General features: G+C 40.2%; 1 protein-coding gene across 1 annotated transcript in view; it reads left to right on the forward strand.

Moving 5' to 3' along the window:
* The window catches only part of pard3ba (par-3 family cell polarity regulator beta a), a 329,828-nt gene that overhangs the window by 104,493 nt on the left and 201,777 nt on the right, over nt 1-23,558 (forward strand). Inside the window, 4 exon segments of the mRNA XM_061889407.1 lie at nt 2,757-2,843; nt 3,081-3,206; nt 11,961-12,430; nt 23,299-23,435. Coding sequence (XP_061745391.1) covers nt 2,757-2,843; nt 3,081-3,206; nt 11,961-12,430; nt 23,299-23,435 — 820 coding nt within the window.

A 23,558-nucleotide genomic window follows, 5' to 3' on the forward strand; every position in this document is an offset into this window, starting at 1 on the left:
ATGCCGTGCATAAGCTGGCAGGAATTGCCCGTCACTCGGTTCCTCAACATTCCCTCGCCTGCGCCGCCACGCCACTTGGAGATTTGGTTTTGTATCATCAAAGTGATCATCGCCTATCAGTCATTCCCCCTTTTTACCCACCTTCCTCTGCTTTCTCGTCCTTGTTGCTGTGCTCTCAGAAGCCAGGCTTCAGATCTTGCAGAAGCTCATTAGAGGAGCTCATTCCTGTTTCATCTTGTCCTTCCTCACACTTTTATCTCTCCCCTTTTGTCCAGCAGCTTAAGAAGTGGCTGGATAACGGGTGAAGTAGCTACCTGCCTCCCACTTCTTTCTGCACACAAACACACACACACACACACACACCCGATATACTCGCATATTACAAAGATTATCCAGGTGTTCAGCAGGACTACCTGTAAGCTAATTTGTTTTGTTATCCGTGTATGCCTGGAGGAAAATGCACCTGCACTGTGTTGTTTCAGAGGTGGGTCGAGTAGCCAGAAATTGTACTCAAGTAAGAGTACTGTTACTTTAGAGATGTATTACTCAAGTAAAAGTAAGGAGTAGTCACCCAAACATTTACTTGAGTAAAAGTAAAAAGTATGTTGTGAAAAAACTACTCAAGTACTGAGTAACTGATGAGTAACCTGTTCCTTTAATGATGACGGCAACAAGTAATGCACAAAAACATAAAAATAACAACGAACAAATTCACAGCCAGGAATATCTCTTAAGCAACTAAAACAATAATATATATTAAATAATATATATTTGGTTTTACACTGTATGGAAAAAAAATTTGCAAGCTCATTATACTATTGGCTAAGTTTTATATTCATAAATGTAAGTTTCTCAATACCCGACCTGTTTTTTGTGCCTTTAAAAAAGATTTAGAACTCTACATTAAAACACTCTACCTCTAACAAGCAAAAAGCTGTGAAAACGATGATGCTGTGTTCCAAATTTAAGTTATTGAGTGAGACTATGGCTTTGCACTTTGTTTACTTTACATATATATATATATATATATAGATATATATTTATTTTGCATTCTATTTTAGTTACTTTGAATTTACAACCCCTGGCGCTGTTTTGTACGTTTTTTATACTGTTTTGTACTTACGTTGATTATTATTTTCAGTATGTGGAATTAAATTATGGAATGGATTAAGCAAAGCAATCAAACAATGTACTAATATGATCCACTTCAAGAAACTCTTCAAACTGGAACTGTTTACAAAGTACAAAAATGATAAACATTCTGATTTTACTCACCCATTCATTCTCAAAATAATCTGACTCATCTCATCGTATGGAATAAAACTTACTTAAGCAATTATTTATTTATTTATTTATTTGTATTGTGATTACTTATTACTTTTGAGTATACATTGTGAATACATTCAATCAATCAATCAATGTTTATTTATATAGCCCCAAATCACAAATGTCTCAAAGGACTGCACAAATCATTACGACTACAACATCCTCGGAAGAACCCACAAAAGGGCAAGGAAAACTCACACCCAGTGGGCAGGGAGAATTCACATCCAGTGGGACGCCAGTGACAATGCTGACTATGAGAAACCTTGGAGAGGACCTCAGATGTGGGCAACCCCCCCCCTCTAGGGGACCGAAAGCAATGGATGTCGAGCGGGTCCAACATGATACTGTGAAAGTTCAATCCATAGTGGCTCCAAGACAGCAGTGAGAGTCCCGTCCACAGGAAACCATCTCAAGCGGATCAGCAGCGTAGAGATGTCCCCAACCGATACAGGCGAGCGGTCCATCCTGGGTCCCGACGAGCGGTCCATCCTGGGTCTCGACTCTGGACAGCCAGTACTTCATCCATGGTCATCGGACCGGACCCCCTCCACAAGGGAGGGGGGGACATAGGAGAAAGAAAAGAAGCGGCAGATCAACTGGTCTAAAAAGGAGGTCTATTTAAAGGCTAGAGTATACAGATGAGTTTTAAGATGAGACTTAAATGCTTCTACTGAGGTAGCATCTCGAACTGTTACCGGGAGGGCATTCCAGAGTACTGGAGCCCGAACGGAAAACGCTCTATAGCCCGCAGACTTTTTTTGAGCTCTAGGAATCACTAATAAGCCATACATTGAGAACAGGAAGTGAACAAAAGTTTTAGCAACTGTTATGTAAAGAAAAGGGGTAGGATTAAATAAGCTCTGCTTCTTCCTCCTCCTTTTCGAACATGTTGAAAAGAGAAACTGGAAATTGTGATGTATTATGTTGTATGCTTGCATGTTCGAAATAAACTCAAACTCAAACTGTTTGTAAATGTTGAAATTTATAAATAAAGGTTTATTAAAAAAAAAATGTGCAGTTTTATCATGTGACCGCCTGGCTCTGTTTGATTGGTGAAACGGAGTCAAAGGTCACCAGTGACTGCATTTGATTGGTGAAACGCAGGCATGTGATAGATCCTACTTTGAAGGTCTGTCTGACAAATCAAAACAAACAAAGCGTGCATTAACAGATCGATAAAAATCAGTAGCGAGTAGCGAGCTGAATGTAGATAGAGTGGAGTAAAAGTAGCGTTTCATCTCTATAAATATACTCAAGTAAAAGTATGTTGCATTAAAACTACTCTTAGAAGTACAGTTTATCCCAAAAGTTACTCAAGTAGATGTAACGGAGTAAATGTAGTGCGTTACTACCCACCTCTGCTGTTGTGCTGCATTTGTGTGATTTTTCTCATTTTTATTTGATCAAAAGTGCATTTTTTTTTTTGGCAGCGCCCTCACAAGGACGGTCCACTTGCTGGGGGACCGTGGGCCTCTGGGCATCCAAGTTGTTCCCTACTGCTCATCTCTTAGTGGACGGTGAGTGTACACACACACACACACACACACACACACACACACACACACACACACACACACACACACACACACACACACACACACACACACACACGCAGATTCTTGTAATCCATCAGCTAAAGACAGATGGCAATGTTGACCAGAGAGCCGTAGTGGAAAGCAAACAGCGGCGTGGAATTATACGATTGTTTACCTCCAGGAGTTGACGTGTTGTTCTGCTTTGTGTGCGCCGCACAGGATGCTGGGCCTCCTCATTACAAACATCGAGGATAACAGTCGCACCAAAAAGGAGAATATCTTTCAAGAGGACGAGTGTATCGTCCACATTGACGGCATATCGCTGCAAGACAAGACCTTTGCTGAGTAAGTAGACTGTGGGGGACAAGCTGCATGTCCAGTACAATTTGGAGAGGACTGAATTTACTGTACCAGATTTTTCGGACTATAAGTCGCAGTCTTTTTTCATAGTTTGGCCGGGGGTGCGACATATACTCAGGAGCAACTTATGTGTGAAATTATTAACACATTACCGTAAAATATCAAATATTATTTATCTCATTCGCGGAAGAGACGAAGAAAATGTCAGCAATTGTCACACACACGTCAACCAATAAGCTGCAGGGTTCAAAGTGTAGGGAAAAATTGCGGCTTTCAGGGCATAATTTACAGTAACTCTCCAATGAAGGGTCAAAAAACATCTCAGCCCTCTCAGAGGGTATTTTAAACTCATTTCTTATCGCTTGAAAACACATTTATTAGACTGCCAAGTGCTATCACAAGACAAAAGTATGGATAGATATTTTTAATAATCCCCTTGGTGAAATTCAGCTCTCTCTTGTAGTTTATACAAAAAGTATCAATCATCAATCAATCAATGTTTACTTATATAGCCCTAAATCACTAGTGTCTCAAAGGGCTGCACAAACCACCACGACATCTTCGGTAGGCCCACATAAGGGCAAGGAAAACTCACACCCAGTGGGACGTCGGTGACAATAATGACTATGAGAACCTTAGAGAGGAGGAAAGCAATGGATGTCGAGCGGGTCTAACATGATACTGTGAAAGTTCAATCCACAATGGATCCAACACAGTCGCAAGAGTCCAGTCCAAAGCGGGTCCAACTCAGCAGAGAGAGTCCCGTTCACAGCGGAGCCACCAGGAAACCATCCCAAGCGGAGGCGGATCAGCAGCGCAGAGATGTCCCCAGCCGATACACAGGCAAGCAGTACATGGCCACCGGATCGGACCGGACCCCCTCCACAAGGGAGAGTGGGACATAGAAGAAAAAGAAAAGAAACAGCAGATCAACTGGTCTAAAAAGGGAGTCTATTTAAAGGCTACAGCATACAAATGAGTTTTAAGGTGAGACTTAAATGCTTCTACTGAGGTGGCATCTCGAACTGTTACCGGGAGGGCATTCCAGAGTACTGGAGCCCGAACGGAAAACGCTCTATAGCCCGCAGACTTTTTTTGGGCTTTGGGAATCACTAATAAGCCGGAGTCCTTTGAACGCAGATTTCTTGCCGGGACATATGGTACAATACAATCGGCAAGATAGGATGGAGCTAGACCGTGTAGTATTTTATACGTAAGTAGTAAAACCTTAAAGTCACATCTTAAGTGCACAGGAAGCCAGTGCAGGTGAGCCAGTACAGGTATATATGTATGTATATATGTATATAAAGGTATATACAGTATAGGTATATATGTATGTATATATGTATATAAAGGTATATACAGTACAGGCGTAATGTGATCAAACTTTCTTGTTCTTGTCAAAAGTCTAGCAGCCGCATTTTGTACCAACTGTAATCTTTTAATGCTAGACATGGGGAGACCCGAAAATAATACGTTACAGTAGTCGAGGCGAGACGTAACAAACGCATGGATAATGATCTCAGCGTCTTTAGTGGACAGAATGGAGCGAATTTTAGCGATATTACGGAGATGAAAGAAGGCCGTTTTAGTAACGCTTTTAATGTGTGCCTCAAAGGAGAGAGTTGGGTCGAAGATAATACCCAGATTCTTTACCGTGTCGCCTTGTTTAATTGTTTGGTTGTCAAATGTTAGAGTTGTATTATTAAATAGAGTTCGGTGTCTAGCAGGACCGATAATCAGCATTTCCGTTTTTTTGGCGTTGAGTTGCAAAAAGTTAGCGGACATCCATTGTTTAATTTCATTAAGACACGCCTCCAGCTGACTACAATCCGGCGTGTTGGTCAGCTTTAGGGGCATGTAGAGTTGGGTGTCATCAGCATAACAGTGAAAGCTAACACCGTATTTGCGTATGATGTCACCTAGCGGCAGCATGTAGATGCTGAAGAGTGCAGGGCCAAGGACCGAACCCTGGGGAACTCCACACGTTACCTTAACGTAGTCCGAGGTCACATTGTTATGGGAGACACACTGCATCCTATCAGTAAGATAAGAGTTAAACCAAGACAGGGCTAAGTCTGACATACCGATTCGTGTTTTGATACGTTCTAATAAAATATTATGATCGACGGTATCGAAAGCAGCGCTAAGATCGAGGAGCAGCAACATAGATGACGCATCAGAATCCATCGTTAGCAATAGATCATTAGTCATTTTTGCGAGGGCTGTCTCCGTCGAGTGATTTGCCCTGAAACCGGATTGAAAGGTTTCACATAGATTGTTAGACGCTAAGTGTTCATTTAACTGCTCCGCAACAATTTTTTCGAGGATTTTTGAAATGAAGGGAAGGTGAGACACCGGTCGGTAGTTTACCATGAGGTCAGGATCGAGGTTAGGTCTTTTAAGGAGAGGATGAATAACCGCTTTTTTGAATGCTAGGGGAACAGTGCCCGAGGAAAGTGATAAGTTTATAATATTTAGCACTGATGGACCTAATAATACAAAGAGCTCCTTGATCAGTTTCCCAGGAAGAGTATCGTAACTTTGGAAGCGGTGATCCCCTTGACAAGCACTAGGTCTATCGTATTACCGTTGCGATGCGTGGGTTCATTTATTATTTGTGTGAGACCACAGCTATCAATTATACTCTGGAGCGCTACGCACGGTGGGTCCGATGGGGTATTCATGTGGATATTAAAGTCCCCCATTATGATTATATTATCGGCGTGTGTCACTAGATCAGCAACGAACTCTGAGAATTCATTGATAAAGTCCGAATAGGGCCCTGGGGGGCGGTAGATAACAGCCAGGTGTAGAGGCAGCGGTGTGACAGACCTCATAGTAAGCACCTCAAACGATTTATATTTATTATTTATGTTAGGACTAAGGTTAAAGTTTTCGTTGTATATTAGTGCGACCCCCCCACCCCTTTTAAGCGGACGGGCAATATGCGCATGTGTAAAGTTAGGAGGACATGCCTCATTTAGCGCAAAAAAGTCGTTTGGTTTAAGCCAGGTTTCGCTGAGACCGATGACGTTAAGATTGTTGTCTCTGATAATATCATTAACTAACAACGTTTTGGGAGACAATGATCTTATGTTTAAAAAACCTACATTATAGGTAGTGGGCTGTTTTAGGGAATTTTTGATCAAATTATCCGTAGTAGCAATATTAATAATGTTGTGTTTATTATGCCCAGTGCATTCAGTATAATTACGACCATATCTAGGAATTGATACGACGGGAATGTTCCGAGGGTCAAGTAAACATGTTGTTTGTTTTATTCCATTTACACGTTGTAACAATTCCTCTAATGTTATTTCCTCAAAACGAGAGAAACTATTTTGGAGGGCAGTATCCGCCGTATATACAATCGTGTCAGTGTTAATAGAACCCCGTTGTAGCTGGGACGCATTGTCTTTAATCTCCTTTCTAATGACTTCAATTTTCTTACTAAAGAATTGCATAAAGTCATCAGCTGAGTGGGTGGAGCTACTGGAAGGAGTCCCTTGTTGGGTAAGCGATGCTACCGTACTAAACAAAAATTTAGGATCGTTTTTATTACGGTGGATGAGATTTGAGTAATAATTAGCTTTAGCTAAGGTAAGCATGCGTTTATAAGTTATTAAACCATCACTAAATGCTTGATGGTGCACCTCAAGTTTAGTCGTGCGCCATTTGCGTTCCAGCTTTCTGCATAATAATTTCTGAGCTCTAGTTTCTTCTGTAAACCACGGGGTGCGCTTTTTTGGAGCCTTTTTTAACTTTAGCGGTGCTATGTTATCAATGGTTTCGCGCAGGGCGTCGTTAAAGTTGTTAGTGAGGTTATCAATAGAGCCCACATACTTTGGGAATGGTGCCATTACCGAGGGCAGTAGGTCAGTAAGAGTTGTCGTTGTGGCCGTATTAATGTTGCGGCTGCTATAGCAGTTATTATTATTATTAGTTTGACGAACATGCGTCTGAACCTCGAATTTTATAAGGTAATGATCTTGCAACACATGACACAACAAAAAATTGAGAAAACAAGCAATAAAAAACCAGCTAAAATAAAAAATAACAAGACAAAGGTCACGTCTGAATTCTAAAACCTCATTTTTTTTGCATTTAAATACATGTTTCATGCTGAGAATTTCTTTGCTTACAAATTTTTGACCAAAATCTGTGTTGAAAAATTCAGTTGTCAAAGTAAAATGTAAACAAATTCTGTGCAGAAAATTTTTTTTGTCATATATGGTCATAATATTTGTGTCACGTGACTTTATTTGCTGCTTCTGAGACAGGCTTGCTTGTTTCAGTCTTAATTTACTGCAAGTGGGTTTGAAGCTGACTTTTGAAGCCACAAATTTTTCTGCACTAAATTTTTGGACACTGTATTTTTTCACAAGGAATTTTAAAACACAGATTTTGCTCATGCATTTCTATTCAAAGAAGATGTCCGCATAATTAAACGTAAAACATTCACTTCTCATCATTTAAAAAATATCAGTTACATAAATTCGATGTCAAAACAAAAGGCTTTGTAATTAAGACACAAATGAACTTCCATATAAAGACAAACAATATAAACCATGAAACTACTCAAACAGTTATTGAATAATAAATGAATGAATATAATCATATGGATTTTCAAAATTTACAAAGTTTCTTTTTAGGAACGTAAAATGATGCAGGGAAGTAAGAGTTTGAACAGTTTGCATGATTGTTGATTATAAATGTTACTTCATGGACGTTGTTTATAATAAGTGCAGCTTTTATACAGTAGTTATGTAGCTGAAATATGTCATCTTACTGCTTTGGTTTTACCCACCTGTTTGTTTACAGCAGCGCTCTTTAAACACAAGCAGAATAAAGGCCATCACACTTTATTCATACATTATATTTTGAGACAAGGCGATATTGATATTGATATTGGGCCAATATTAGCAAAAAACTAGCATCTAAAAGAGGGGTGTCAAACCTGTTCACGGGCCGGATCAGGCCCTTTTTGAATGTAAGAAACTGCTCTCCTCAATGTGTCCACTAGATGTCGCAATCGCAATTCTTTGTATCTTTGTAGATAATGCTAAAAAAGTTCAAGTTAAAGTAGCAATGATTGTTACACACACACACTAGGTGAAGTGAAATATGTCCTCTGCATTTGACCCATCACCCTTGATCCCCCCCTGGGAGGTGAGGGGAGCAGTGGGCAGCAGCGGTGCCGCGCCCGGGAATCATTTTTGGTGATTTGACCCCCAATTCCAACCCTTGATGTTGAGTGCCAAGCAGGGAGGTAATGACTCCCATTTTTATAGTCTTTGGTATGACTCGGCCGGGGTTTGAACTCACAACCTACCCATCTCAGGGCGGACACTCTAAATATGTAAAAAAAAAAAATGAACAACATGTTAGAGCACCAGACAAGGAAAATGAGCAAACTACATCAATAACATCTTGTAATATGATTTTGATATTATTTTTGTACTATGATTAGATTGAAAATGAACACCAATGAGTTGACTGATGAACACGATCACATCATTTATTCAGAAAGTATAAATAACGACAAATAAAGATAGAATAATTCCATCCACAACATGTAACTGTAAAAAAACATTATTATTTGTACATTTTCAGAATGCACTTGTTCTATTTTTAAACAAAGAAAACAATCTGAAGTTGTCTTTATTTTTGAGTTATCCTGTCGTGATTTTACCAGTCCGGCCCACTTGGGCGTAGATTTTGCTCCATGTGGCCCCCGATCTACTATGAGTTTGACACCCCTGATCTAAAATCTCCAATATAAGCTCGGATACAAGCCTGTGCTTACTTGTGTAAAGCTGGACAGCCAGCTAACATCTGAAGGGTATCCGCGGATCCTCAAAAAGTCTTAAAAAGTCTTAAATTCATGTATCCAAAATTAAGGCCTTAAAAAGTATTAAATTTATTAGAAATTTCTAAAATGGTCATAAATTCAGTACTCAATGGTCTTAAACTGTCGGGCCAGTTTTTTTTTTTTTTTTTTCGGGGCACGTCTTTGAGTAAGTTACGGCACATCTTTGAATAAAAGTGAGTGATTTCAGCTCACTCATTTTTTCTTTGTATCTCTTGAAGAGATACAAAGAAAAAATGAGTGAGCTGAAATAAATAAAGGCAGAACTCGTGAATGAGAACAACCAACTGAGGCTCATTTGAGTGTGTGTTCAGTGTTTTGTTGTTAGTTATAACACTGTTTTGCACTATTATTGCACTATTATTGACCAAATGTAATTTATTTTTACCCTCACCTCGGTTATTATGTTTTTACTGGCGTTTGTTTTGGATGTCAAAGTTTTTGGATCTCTCAAGATTTTTGATAAACTGTTTGGCAGAGTGGTGCTTATTGGTTTGTTTATTAATAAACATACAAAAAGTAAACTTGACTGATTGTCATTGAGGTTGTAGTACAGTGGGATCCCCAACCATCGCTTATATTTATAGATTTTTTTTTTTTCGGTCTTAAATTTCATTCAAGGTGGCATTAAAAAGGTCTTAAAAAGTCTTAAATTTGACTTGCTGAAATCTGCAGATACTCAGATCTAAATGTCCTCCAATAAACACACAAGCTTGCTCTTTTCTTCTACTTTAGTCAAGCCATTCACAAAAAGTAAACGTGGTAGGTTATAGGCTACTCGGAGGCAGCTGCTACACAACAGCTAAGCACAAAACAGCACACAAGCTAGACATGCCAAATAAGTCACAACAGTGCAGTCTAAAACATCACATTTGTACTTTTAAAGAAGTATCAACTAATTATAGTTACATATTACTTGCAGATACAAAGTCTTCCAGGCAGAAGAGTATCAGTAACAAACGTGTCCGCATCACTCAACTTACTGCATCATGAGCATGAATTAATGAAATGTTTTGACCACTAGGTGTCACCAAAAACAATCACCACTCCATTTCAACTTAAAGATAGCATACTTTCCCTTTAAACAGTTAATAAAAAAATAGGTCAGTATTTTCCATACCTACCATTTTTCTCGGTTTGAGTCATTTCACACACACACAAAAAAAAGTATGTACGAGTCATGCCGATATTGTTTTGGATTTATATCAGAATCAGCTTTGATATTGTTATCATATCAAAAGGGAAAATGTGTATCGGGACACTCCTGGTGGGCTTGTGGAGCTGCCCTGCGGTTCGAGATCTACGCCCCATCCATCCATCCATCCATTTTCTACCACTTGTCCCTTTCGGGGACGCGGGGAGTTCTGGAGCCTGTCTCAGCTGCATTCAACTGGACAAGTCGCCACCTCATTGCATCTGCGCCCCCTGAAATATTATAATCTCATGTCAGATGTGTATGACCTCAGTTCCACATACAGTAGTCTGTATCATTTATATCGATGACAACATTCAGCTAAAAGGTCCCCCCCCCCCCCCCCCCCCCCCCTCTGCCTCTTTGAAAAGAAGTCTTGGGCTCAGTGTCACAGACTTCATTTGGAATTGAAAGCAGAACAGCTCAGCCACCATTGCAGCAGCCTAATACTTCACCTGTCACTCACTTTGCCCCAAATAATCCTCCTCATTCTCCCTTGGCCCTCTCTGGTATGTAGGGTGTCCTTTCTTCTGCATTTCTGCCAAAGCTCTGTTTTATTGCAATCCGCCAATGTTGTGCTGAGGGGCGGCCAAACAGGACTTCTTACGGAGGACACAATGTCCTCCTGGAAACTGAAGGGTCACCGTGTGCTGGATCCAATTGGAAGTAGAGCTCAATCAAGATGGAATTGCATTTTTTTTGGGAGGGGGAATTTTCACAAGACAAGACATGTCGTGACCTGCATATTAACCAATATTACTGTATTTCCTTGAATATTGCCGGGGCGCTAATTTAATTAATTTAAAACCTCTTCTCACTCCGGCACTTACCAAAGGCATGCAATAAATTTAGGCATGCACTTATAAATTTGAGTGTGATGTAAGGATACCATCATGAAAAGCACATTTAATAAAAAAAACGTTATTATGATCTTACCTTTACTTATAAATGAAGTCCATGCGCAGCTCCTTCTGATCAAAAGCATCGATAACTTTATAGAAGTCTTCCTTATCTTTCTTCAGTTTTAAAAGTCTCTCCGTCTCGATGGAGATCTTCCTTTATTGCCTCCTGCTTCCATTGAAAGTCTAGTTTAGAAAGCTGTTTTATTTTGGATATATATTTTAGATTGGGGCGGCATAGCTCGGTTGGTAGAGTGGCCGTGCCAGCAACTTGAGGGTTGCAGGTTCGATTCCCGCTTCCGCCATCCTAGTCACTGCCGTTGTGTCCTTGGGCAAGACACTTTACCCACGTGCTCCCAGTGCCACCCACACTGGTTTAAATGTAACTTAGATATTGGGTTTCGCTATGTAAAGCGCTTTGAGTCACTAGAGAAAAGCGCTATATAAATATAATTCACTTCACTTCATATGTAATCCTCCATGTTAAAAGTGAAAGCGAGAGGAAAAAATAAACGATCGCTGCTCACTCTTGCTGCTTGTCGAGTTTGATTCTAGACATGCGCTAATAAAAATAATATTTTGCGAGATGAGTTTGACCCGGCAGTAATTCTAGGCAGGTGCATACTATATACCCGGCGGCAATTCAAGGAAATACGGTATTAATTTTCTATATCGCACAGAGACAAACCTGTGACGTATCGAGTAGATCGATATATCGCCCAGCACTAATTGCTCTTTACCTGAGTGATGAACTTAAATCTGTTCTCTTTTTGAAGTTCACAGGAATTGTTCCGCCAGGCCCTGTCCTCCCCATCCATGCACCTGGAGGTCCTTCCTGTCGCAAACAAGCCTCGCTACGAGAAGGGTCTGATCGGCCAACTGTTCAACGGCGAAGGCAAAGATCTAAAAGCAAAAAGTCCGGTGGTAACCCGGGCAAACATTGACCTCCAGCCCGTCGCCAAGCAAGAGTCCAAACCCAACCCAGCGTCTCGATGGCAAAAGGCAGCAGTCAAGACGCGAGAACTGCCCGCCATGAACCCAGTCGCCAGCAACCCACAGTCGGCAGCTGCCCAGGCTAGAAATGCCCCGCTGGAGAGGGTCTCTCCCACGTCCTTGCTCAAGATGGCGAGCGCTTCCTCGCCGACTAGAACCCGCAGGCAGAGCCCGCCCGCTAGCAAGAGCAGCAACGTGCCTGAGCTTACAAACAAGAAAGGCAGCAAGAGGATCAAAGTTGACCTAAAGAAAGGTATATATTTTTTTCTATCATTTTTACAGTCTGGCCTGCAAGCTTTCTCTCCTTTTCAAGGTTTACCCTAAATTCTAACGTGGACCCCGACTTAAACAAGTTGAAAAACTTATTGGCGTGTTAGCATTTAGTGGTCAATTGTAGGGAATATGTACTGTACTGTGCAATCTACTTATACAAGTTTCAAGCAATCAAATCAATTCTGGACCACTACACTTTGAACCCTGCGGCTTACAAGACATTCCGGCTAATTTACGACTTTTTTTTGCCGACGGCCGTAATAAAAATGGTGTAAAAAAACACGCAAATACACTGAAAATATGTTTTACTATATGTGCTATTGCGCCATCTTTTGGGTGAGTTTGCTCACTGCAGGTGCTGCAGTGTCCTTCCATTTAGTGCTTCTTTTAATGGGAAGTAGAGCAGTCTTCTAGCCGTCCATAGCGTCCATACTCGTATGGATTCTTCATTCTTAACTCTCAGCAACGTTATTTTACTTTGACAATATAACTAAAACGGTTCATACTAACTAAGACGGTCCCATGTGTCATGTCTGTAGGCGTGTTGTCATGCATATTTGTATGTGCTAGTGCAGGGGGCGGGAACCTTTTTGGCAGAGAGAGCCATACAAGCCAAATATTTTAAAAAGTATTTCCATGAGAGCCATATCATATTTTTTTAAATACTGAATACAACTAAATGTGTGCATTTTTAAGTAAGACCAACATTTTTAGAGTATAATAAGTTTCATTATTTTTAATAACATTGTTATTCTGAAGCAAGAGCAGCAACGTGCCTGAGCTTACAAACAAGAAAGGCAGCAAGAGGATCAAAGTTGACCTAAAGAAAGGTATATATTTTTTTCTATCATTTTTACAGTCTGGCCTGCAAGCTTTCTCTCCTTTTTAAGGTTTACCCTAAATTGTAACGTGGACCCCGACTTAAACAAGTTGAAAAACTTATTGGGGTGTTAGCATTAAGTGGTCAATTGTACGGAATATGTACTGTACTGTGCAATCTTCTTATACAAGTTTCAATCAATCAAATCAATTCTGGACCACTACACTTTGAACCCTGCGGCTTAAAAGACATTTCGGCTAATTTACGACTTTTTCTTTGCCGAGGGACGTAATAAAAATGGTGTAAAAAACACGCAAATACACTGAAAATGTGTTTTACTATATGTGCTATTGCGCCATCTTTTGGGTGAGTTTGCTCACTGCAGGTGCTGCAGTGTCCTTCCGTTTAGTGCTTCTTTTAATGGGAAGTAGAGCAGTCTTCTAGCCGTCCATAGCGTCCATACTCGTACGGATTTTTCATTCTTAACTCTCAGCAACATTATTTTACTTTGACAATATAACTAAAACGGTTCATACTAACTAAGATGGTCCCATGTGTCATGTCTGTAGGCGTGTTGTCATGCATATTTGTATGTGCTAGTGCAGGGGGCGGGAACCTTTTTGGCAGAGAGAGCCATACAAGCCAAATATTTTAAAAAGTATTTCCGTGAGAGCCATACAATATATTTTTTTCAACACTGAATACAACTAAATGCGTGCATTTTTAAGTAAGACCAACATTTTTAGAGTATAATAAGTTTCATTATTTTTAATAACATTGTTATTCCGAAGCTAACCAACCAAAAATAAAATACTTCTTACCGTTAATGCGACTTCTTGAACAGGTGCGGTAGAAACCGGATGGATGGATTAAAATGCATGAGAATGTTTTATATTTTGAACGTTATTTTTGACACCAGCGGAATTATTCATTACTTATCGTGTTAAGCAATGTCAGCTAAGATTAATCTGAGAGCCAGATGCAGTCATCAAAAGAGCCACATCTGGCTCTAGAGCCATAGGTTCCCTACCCCTGTGCTATTGTAACGTAATGACACCAGCGTCATTAGCTAATATGCTAACATGTTTATTATTTTGAACTTACAAATTCGCCAAGACGTCACCGTGCAGTTATTTAGTCTGTGTAGCTGATTGTAGAGCATAACGATGACTTCTGTTTTGTTTGATCAGCCGTTTTACTGCCATGTTAGAGGCACCGTTTGGAAACAACGAAAGTATCGAAACATTTACAGAATCTTTGTGTTAATAATTCATTTCGCAACGTATATATCTGCGGATTAGTGTGCAAAAAAATATATATTTCTTCTAAATTTTGCGGGTGTGGCTTGTATGTGGGTGTGCTCTATAGTCTGGGAAATGTGGTAGTTGTAAACCTCTTGTGCTTGACTGCTTCTAAGGACTACAGACATAGGAAGCAGCCATTAGTATTGTGGGCAGTAGTGTTCCCATGCCTGAAGGACTCAAGTGTAGAATCAGGCTTCTACCTCAGACCTGCTCAGTGGCTTAGTAGAGTGTCCGCCCTGAGATGGGTAGGTTGAGAGTTCAAACCCCGGCCGAGTCATACCAAGGACTATAAAAATGGGAGCCATTACCTCCCTGCTTGGCATTCAACATCAAAGGTTGGAATTGGGGCATACTTGCCAACCCTCCGGGATTTTACGGGACTCCTGAAATTCAGCGCCTCTCCCGAAAATCTCGGAAATTCAAGCGGAGCTGGAGGCCACGCCCCCTCCAGCTCCATGCGGACTTGAGTGACGTGTCAACAGCCTGTTTTCACCTCCGCTTTCCCACAATATAAACAGCGTGTCTGCCCAATGACGTTATAACTCTAGAATGATCGAGGGCGAGAACTTGGTTTCTTATGTGGGTTTATTGTTAGGCAGTTTCATTAACGTCCTCCCAGTGCGGTAACAACACACAACAACAGCAGTCACGTTTTCGTCTACCGTAAAGCCGTTTGTCTGCCGTAAACAGCAATGTTGTGACACTCTTAAACAGGACAATACTGCCATCTACTGTACATGCATATGGTTAGAAAAACAGTGACAGACAATAGAACAAGGATGGAAAATTTCACCCCCTTAACACAACAATGAGTAGACATGAGTGTTATGTGTGTGTATATGTGTAAATAAATGAACACTTTTTATTTTGTTATTATTATTACTATTTATTTTATATATATATAATATGAAATACTTGACTTGGTGAATTCTTGCTGTAAATATACTCCTCCCCTCTTAACCACGCCCCCAACCACGCCCTTTCCCACCTCCCACCACCCCACCTCCCAAAATCGGAAGTCTCAAGGTTGGCAAGTAAGAATTGGGGGTTAAATCAGCAAAAATGATTCCCGAGCGCAGCCACAGCTGCTGCTCACTGCTCCCCTCACCTCCCAGGGGGTGAACAAAGGATTGGGTGAAATGCAGAGGACATATTTCACTCCACCTAGTGTGTGTGTGACTATCATTGCTACTTTTACTTTGAACTTTAACCTATAAATGCTTTTCGCCGCTGTTTTTTCAGCCACTCGATCCATCATTTGTTTAATTTCCACTCCCTGCCTTTCACCCCATGCAAGATCAGAGCAGAGGATATTATGGGAACCTAATGTTCTCTCCTTGGGCAACAGGCTTTTTTTCTTCTTCTCCCGGTGATTGACAGGCGGCAGGTTTTAGGTGCGTTAATGTAGGGCAGGCAGGGGCTTAGTGTGCAGACCAGATAGCATCGTGCAGCGCCTTATTATGTATGACACACACACACACACACACACACACACACACACACACACACACACACACACACACTAAGTGTGGCACATATCACCCAGGACTCTGGCAGGGCTGTAAAAAATAAAAAAAAAATAGGGTGCAGTGGTCTGTGAGGGGGTGAATGTCTCATGGCGGTGTGGCCTCACTAGTAAATGTGTACGCAAGCTTAGACTCTGGCTCTCGCTCATGAGCAAAATCTTTGTGGAAATCACTTTGTACCCCCGGGGAGGGACGGTGAGGAGTGGCGTCATATCTCCCACATTCTGCTCTCTAACCTCCCATCTTCTGCTCACACTTTCACACATCAGGCAGCGCTCGGTTTGCCCACACGTGAAATTAAAGCCCGGCTTTGGCTAATCCAGCCAGGAGAGAAGCTCTCTCTCTCTCTCTCTCCCTTGGACTCATGTGGAGCCCAGGCTCCAACACCAGTTGATTTACATCAGGGGTGTCCAAAGTGCGGCCCGGGGGCCATTTGGGGCCCGCAGCTAATCCTTTACCGGCCCGCCACACATTCTGCAAAAATTGATAGTATTGCAAGAATCTAAAAAAACATTTAAAAAAAGTGGAATGAGGTGAAATTTAATGAGGAAAAAGTGGCAATGTTGACACAAAGCTGCCATGCAGGAAGTTTTTTTTTCCTTTTGTCTTTATTTTCTTTTTTTTCCATTGCTCCAAAAAAAAGGACCAAAAAAATCCATGTTATAATGAATTATTACTTAAATATTATCACTTTAAAATGTTTTATGTGGAAAAAAATATGCATATGTTGTCCATCCATCCATTTTCTACCGCTTATTCCCTTTTTGGGGTCGCGCGGGGGTCGCTGGCGCCTATTTCAGCTACAATCGGGCGGAAGGCGGGATACGCCCTGGACAAGTCGCCACCTCATCGCAGGGCATGCATATGTTGTGTGGTTGCCATATAAAAACATCAACGTTTTGACAAAAGAGCATAAAACAAAATAATAGTTCAAACTTAATATCGACAGATATATCGGAAGATGATCTCGAAATTTAAGTGTTAAAAGTTAAAAAAAAAAAAAACTAATAATGCATCACTTTATGAGTGGGGAAACCTTTCGGATCTCAAATATATTTAGTAGGATTTTATTTAACTTTTCACTGTGATTACTCAAAAATGTTAAATAATTAAAATCAATGGTGTCCTGCATTATTGATCTTTGAGGGCTTTAATTGTTAAATAAAGGAACTCTCCTGAAGGAATCAATAAAGTACTATCTATCCATCCATCCATCCATCCATCTATCCATCTATCTAAATACTGCATATTTCAGTTTTACTACAAAAAACAAAGTTGTCTTTGACAGAAAAGGCATAAAACCTTATTTTTTTACTTTATATCAACCAAGTTTATATAGAGATTTACTGTAAGCATTAAATAAAAAACAATAATAATAATTTGACTTATTTTTAACATTTTAGTGACTGAGACCCTCTATGCTCCCCAGGAGCCCTAAGGATTAAAAAAAAAATTCCATATATTTTGTTATAGTTTGAAAATTAAACATTTTTCCATGTGCGGCCCTCTGTGGAAAAAGTTTGGACACCCCTGCTTTACACCAAAATAGTGCATTAAAGCCTTTGTTCAGAGGGAAACACTTAATGGCAACGTTCCCTGCAAATCTACACCGTGCACGAGTGTTGACCCGATACCAATATTTTGGTACCGGTACCAAAATTATTTCGATACCTTTCGGTACTTTTCTAAATTAAGGGGAGCACAACAAATGGCATTATTGGCTTTATTTTAACAACAAATATTAGGGTACATTAAACATATGTTTATTATTGCAAGTTTGTCCTTAAATAAAATAGTGGACATACTAGACAACTTGTCTTTTAGTAGTAAGTAAACCAACAAAGGCTCCTAATTAGTCTGCAGTAACATATTGTGTCATTTATACACCTATTACCGTATTTTTCTGAGTATAAGTCGCTCCGGAGTATAAGTCGCACCTGCCGAAAATGCATAATAAAGAAAGAAAAAAACATATTTACGGTGCACTGGAGTATACGTCGCATTTTTTGGGGAAATGTATTTGATAAAACCCAACAGCAAGAATAGACATTTGAAAGGCAATTTAAAATAAAGAATAGTGAAGAACAGGCTGAATAAGTGTAGGTTATATGAGGCATAAATAAGCAACTGCTATGTTAACCTAACATATTATGGTAAGAGTCATTCAAATAACTATAACATATAGAACATGCTATACCTTTACCAAACTATCTCTCACTCCTAATCCATAAATCCCATGAAATCTTCTTCCTGGATGTCTCTTCTAAACAACTCTGCCAACTCCAAAGGTATGCGCCGCTTCCTCTTGTCCTTTTCTGCTGCATATTTCACTACATCCAGCTTGTAATCTGCACTACATGATTTCCTTTTCAACGCCATTTTTATTCAGTTTTTATAAGTTACCGCCAACCATGGAATGATCCATTTTAATAGCTACGGCAGTAGCATATAGCATATAGCAGTTAGCATCCCATGACCCACAATGCACTTCTGCCATGACCCTCCCCCGCCGAATTCTTATTGGTTGACGTGTGTGTGACGATTGCTGACATTTTAATTTTTGATATTTTACGGTAATGTGTTAATAATTTCACACATAAGTTGCTCCAGAGTAAATGTCGCACCCCCGGCCAAACTATGAAAAAAACAGATTTATAGTCTGAAAAATACGTTTTTTTGTCAAAATTATTAAGGACAGGCGGTAGAAAATTTATTATTAATCTACTTGTTCATTTACTGTTAATATCTGCTTCCTTTCTCTTTTAACATGTTCTATCTACACTTCTTTTAAAATGTAATAATCACTTATTCTTCTCTTCTTCGATACTTGACATTAGTTTTGGATGATACCACACATTTGGGTATCGAGTCGTTACAGGATCATACATTGGTCAGATTCAAAGTCCTCATTTGTCCAGGGACATATTTCCTGACTTCATAATCATAATATAAATAACAAAAGATGTTGTGATGCCAAAAAATATTGATGTAATCATAGTAGTATTGACTAGATACGCTACCGTACTTGGTATCATTACAGTGGATGTCAGGTGTAGATCCACCAATGGCATTGTGACGCCGGTGAGCTACGGTGTGTAGTGAAGCATGTTTTGCTTTTCCTCGTCCTGCAGTGATAATGATACTTGTAAGAAGCTTACTTTATTTGTCGCCATGGAGGCGAGGATTAGTGATTTAGAAGTAGCTAAAACACTGCAGACTGGGACTGCACTTTAACTGCTAGCTAGTTAGCCATGTCTTAAAGCAGCTCTTCCTGAGGCTGTTTCAGTGTTATAACTTCACCTTTATCTTTACTTTTTAAGCCAAAATGCGTCCGTTCTCCCTTTTCTGTCTACACACTGTGTCTGCTTGTAAGTACTCTGTGATTTTGTGCTGCCGAACATGCTCCTCTGCTCGTAAACCAGCAATGACACGGCGTGACGGACCAATACTTTTCAGAGGCGGTATAGTACCGAATATGATTCCTTTGTATCGCGTTACTATACTAATACCAGTATACCGTATAACCTACTGTGCACAAAATGAAATGTAACTCTAAACAAAACAAACACATTATCTGTTCTTTGTGTGCAATGTAACTCTGAGTGACAACAAGTGATCCCTGACAGATTAAACAATGTTGGTCAACACTTCATTTTTCGTAACGTCTGTCAAGATGCTTTCAAGAGGGCAACATTCATGAGCAAAAAGGTTTATATTCGGCCGTAGCCAACGTTCCCTCTAAGGTGCACGCCTGCGCATTTCTATGCTGCGCACAAAGTCAAATCCCATCTGAATTATAAACAAAACAAACAGATGACAATTAGTTCTGTATGCTTTTGCGATGCAACAGTGAGTAGCAGGTGACAGCGAGCGGCCACAACAGGGAAAACAATATTCGTCAACACTGTTTAATTAAGTCTGGAGAGACGCTTTAAAGAGGGCAGGAATTCCATCCATTACACAAAAGTGTCTGTCGGCCGTAACCACAACATAAACATAGTAAAAAAGAAACTTCTATCTCACAAAAGTGGTCATTGTCTGCCGTACAAACCAGGCTTAAACCATCTCTTTGTCATCTGTCATGTCGACAGCAGCCTTTCTCTCTCTTACTTGCTCGTACGCACGCACGCAGTCAAGGCGCTTGGCCAGTGTTGCATTTAAGGACGCACAACAAGTCGGATAACTCCAACACCACACAAAGTGTCAATTCTAGATGACTCTCCATACATATATGCTTATTCTACTGTCATTTATTAAGAATGTTAATTTCTTTTATGAATATCAATCATGGAACGCTGTCACTAGACTAGAGAAATGCTAACAAAAACATTTATTAAGCGGAACTAAATGTGATCTCTGAAAGGGCTACAAATTATTCCCAAAGCTCTCCCGTCCAAAGGCAAAGCCCAGTAACTCAATTTTGGTCAAAACTGAGCTGATAATAATTTTGGAGTTCTTAGGTGATATGATTTATATTAGTGTATGCGATATTGTCATTTGTTCCGTAAGTAAGCTGTTACGCGCATGGCAGGACCTAGCAACTACCGCGTAGATTAGAGATGCGCGGTTTGCGGTCTCATCCGCGGATAAACCGCGGGTCGGGCGGTTGACATGACGAAAAAATAGATTTTTATTAGATTCAGGCGGGTGGCATTTGAGCCATCCGGAGATATTTGATATACATGGTTCTGTGATCGGTATCCTTTGCCATTTAAAGAGCCATTTAAGACCTGTGACATTAAGCGAAAAAGACAATAAGAGACGCTATTATTCTCTTGAATAACTACCGGCAGTCACCCAGATAATAAGTAATAGGAAGTGCTATGAAGCCATTGGCTTTGTCGCCTTCTACAACATGTACGATCTGCTTGTCAGTCCAGCATCATGTTGTGTGTGTGGCTTCCGCGGCAACACGCACACGACTGCAAGACATACTGGGTGACACAGAGTACACTAATGGTTGTGATATAAACAATTTTAACACTCTTAGTAATATGCGCCACGCTGTGAAGCCACACCAATTAAGAAGGACAAACACATTTCGGGAGAACATCCTCACAGTAACACAACACAACAAATACCCATAATCCTTTGTATTCATGACACTGCCTGACTATTTTATACACCCCACTAGCAGCAAACCCCGCCACCGGATTGTAATAAAATATCTGGATAAAGGGCACACGTTCATGAGAGCAGATTCAATCCATGGCTCAATCGGCAAGAAAATGAAAGCTCCAGAAAACATCTATACTATACATTTGATGACTTTGTAGATCTTTGTAAGACAGCATCAAGATAGATTGGTTTTCCTTTGTTTTCTCCAAATCAGCTAGAAGCCAGTTACTAGGTTTTGCCTTTGGACGGGAGAGCTGGACCCCCAGCTAGACCTAAAATACTATACCACACAGCACATGAAAAACAAGATTGTGTTTATATTTAAGTGGGCCACATCACTTATATTAGGAACAAAATGTCATGGAAATTGACTGCTGTCATTTGACTATTAAAATAAAACATTTAACTTGTAAGTCATCTTTGGGCCAGGTGTGCTGCTGGTGTGGCCAAGGTGTGCACGTCTGATGTTGCTCACATGTGCTCCGAGGAATGCTCAGGGAGGTTTTTGCGTCTGCTCACACTCATGAACAATTAGAGGGAACATTGGCTCTAACCACTCCGAAATATTGGTAAGAAACTGCTCGTTTTCTGCTGTAGAAACCAGGCCAAAACCGAGTCTTTGTCAGCCTTTCATACAAACTGCAGCCGCTTGCTGTCTCACCTGCACAACACACACACTGTGACACATTTATGGCCACGCACAAAGTGGGACAAGTCACCGCCACACAAGGTGTAAATGCCAGGTCACTAGACTGGGACTTACTTCTCCATCACATGTCTGTTTATGTTGCAGCCATCACATTCCAAAGTTTCTCAGTTGGAACATCAAGTATCTTGTCTTTGCAGTCTATTGATTTGTTTTTATTTAGCATTTATACAACGTGTTTTGGGTTTTGTAATGACGTGCATTCCAGCATAAAAGTAAACGATATAAATTAATAACGAGGTATGGATGGCAGTTAATTGCAAAAACACTTGAGTGTCTTAGTCTTATAAAAATGATATAATTAATAATGTTATTCTTTCTTTATTAGTAGTAATACTATTTGTTTGTAGTCGTCATTTTGTATTATTATAAATATTATTGTGTGTGGGGCGGCACAGCTCGGTTGGTAGAGTGGCCGTGCCAGCAACTTGAGGGTTGCAGGTTCGATTCCCGCTTCCGCCATCCTAGTCACTGCCATTGTGTCCTTGGGCAAGACACTTTACCCACCTGCTCCCAGTGCCACCCACACTGGTTTAAATGTAACTTAGATATTGGGTTTCACTATGTAAAGCGCTTTGAGTCACTAGAGAAACGCGCTATATAAATATAATTCACTTCACTATTACATTACCAGTCATTTTTTGCGTTTCTTTCAATGTGCATCATAACAAAAAGGGTAATATAGATGTTGAGTAGAAATAACTGCATTGGGTTTGATAATAACGAATCATATACTGGAATATGGGATCCATTATTTGCATTTGTTTGAACTATTAAGTGAACCAAAAATATGACATATCTTTATCTTTGTGAACATTTTGGAGACAGTGTGTTGTCAAGCTTATGAGCCACTGTGACACTATTGCTCATTTTTATTGTATTTGTTTATTCTTTATAAATGTCTAATGATAATGTCAGTGAGGGATTTTTAATCACTGCTATGCTGAAATGATAACTAATATTGATACTGTTGTTGATAATATTCATTTTTGTTTGACTACTTTTGGTTTGTTCTGTGTGGTGTTTGTGTCTCCTCTCAATTGCTCTGTTTATTGCAGTTCTGAGTGTTGCTGGCTCAGGTTTGGTTTTGGAATTGGATTGCATTGTGTAGTGGTTTGTTGGATTGAATACATTTTGAACAAAAAAAAAGATTACCAGGCATTTTTGACAGTAATAAATAACACAGAATTATCTAAGAAATGTGATTTAATAATTTTTGTGAAAATAATCAATACTTCACAGTTTTCCAATTGTCAAACTGTGATTATTACTCAAGTTAATCCTTACAGTAATCTTGGCGTCCTTATTTACAAAATAGGACAAAGCGTTAGAATTGAAAGGACTGCGAGTGATACAGATGTTGTCTGGCTGCAGGTGCGGAGGGTCTGGGCTTCACCGTGGTGACCCGGGACTCCGCTAACGGGCCTGGACCAATCCTGGTGAAGAGCATCCTGCCACGCGGCGCTGCAGTCAAAGATGGCCGCCTGCATCCTGGTGACCGCATCCTGGAGGTGAGGCAGGGAACTGCACTTTTTGGGGGGATTCATCCATTCAATGAAGTACATGAAATTGTCAATAAAACTAACCCCAGTTTGATAATACACAACATAATTGTGACTGTAATTGAATGGTAG

The sequence above is a fragment of the Nerophis ophidion genome, linkage group LG27, assembly GCF_033978795.1.
Source record: "Nerophis ophidion isolate RoL-2023_Sa linkage group LG27, RoL_Noph_v1.0, whole genome shotgun sequence".
Lineage (NCBI taxonomy): Eukaryota > Metazoa > Chordata > Actinopteri > Syngnathiformes > Syngnathidae > Nerophis > Nerophis ophidion.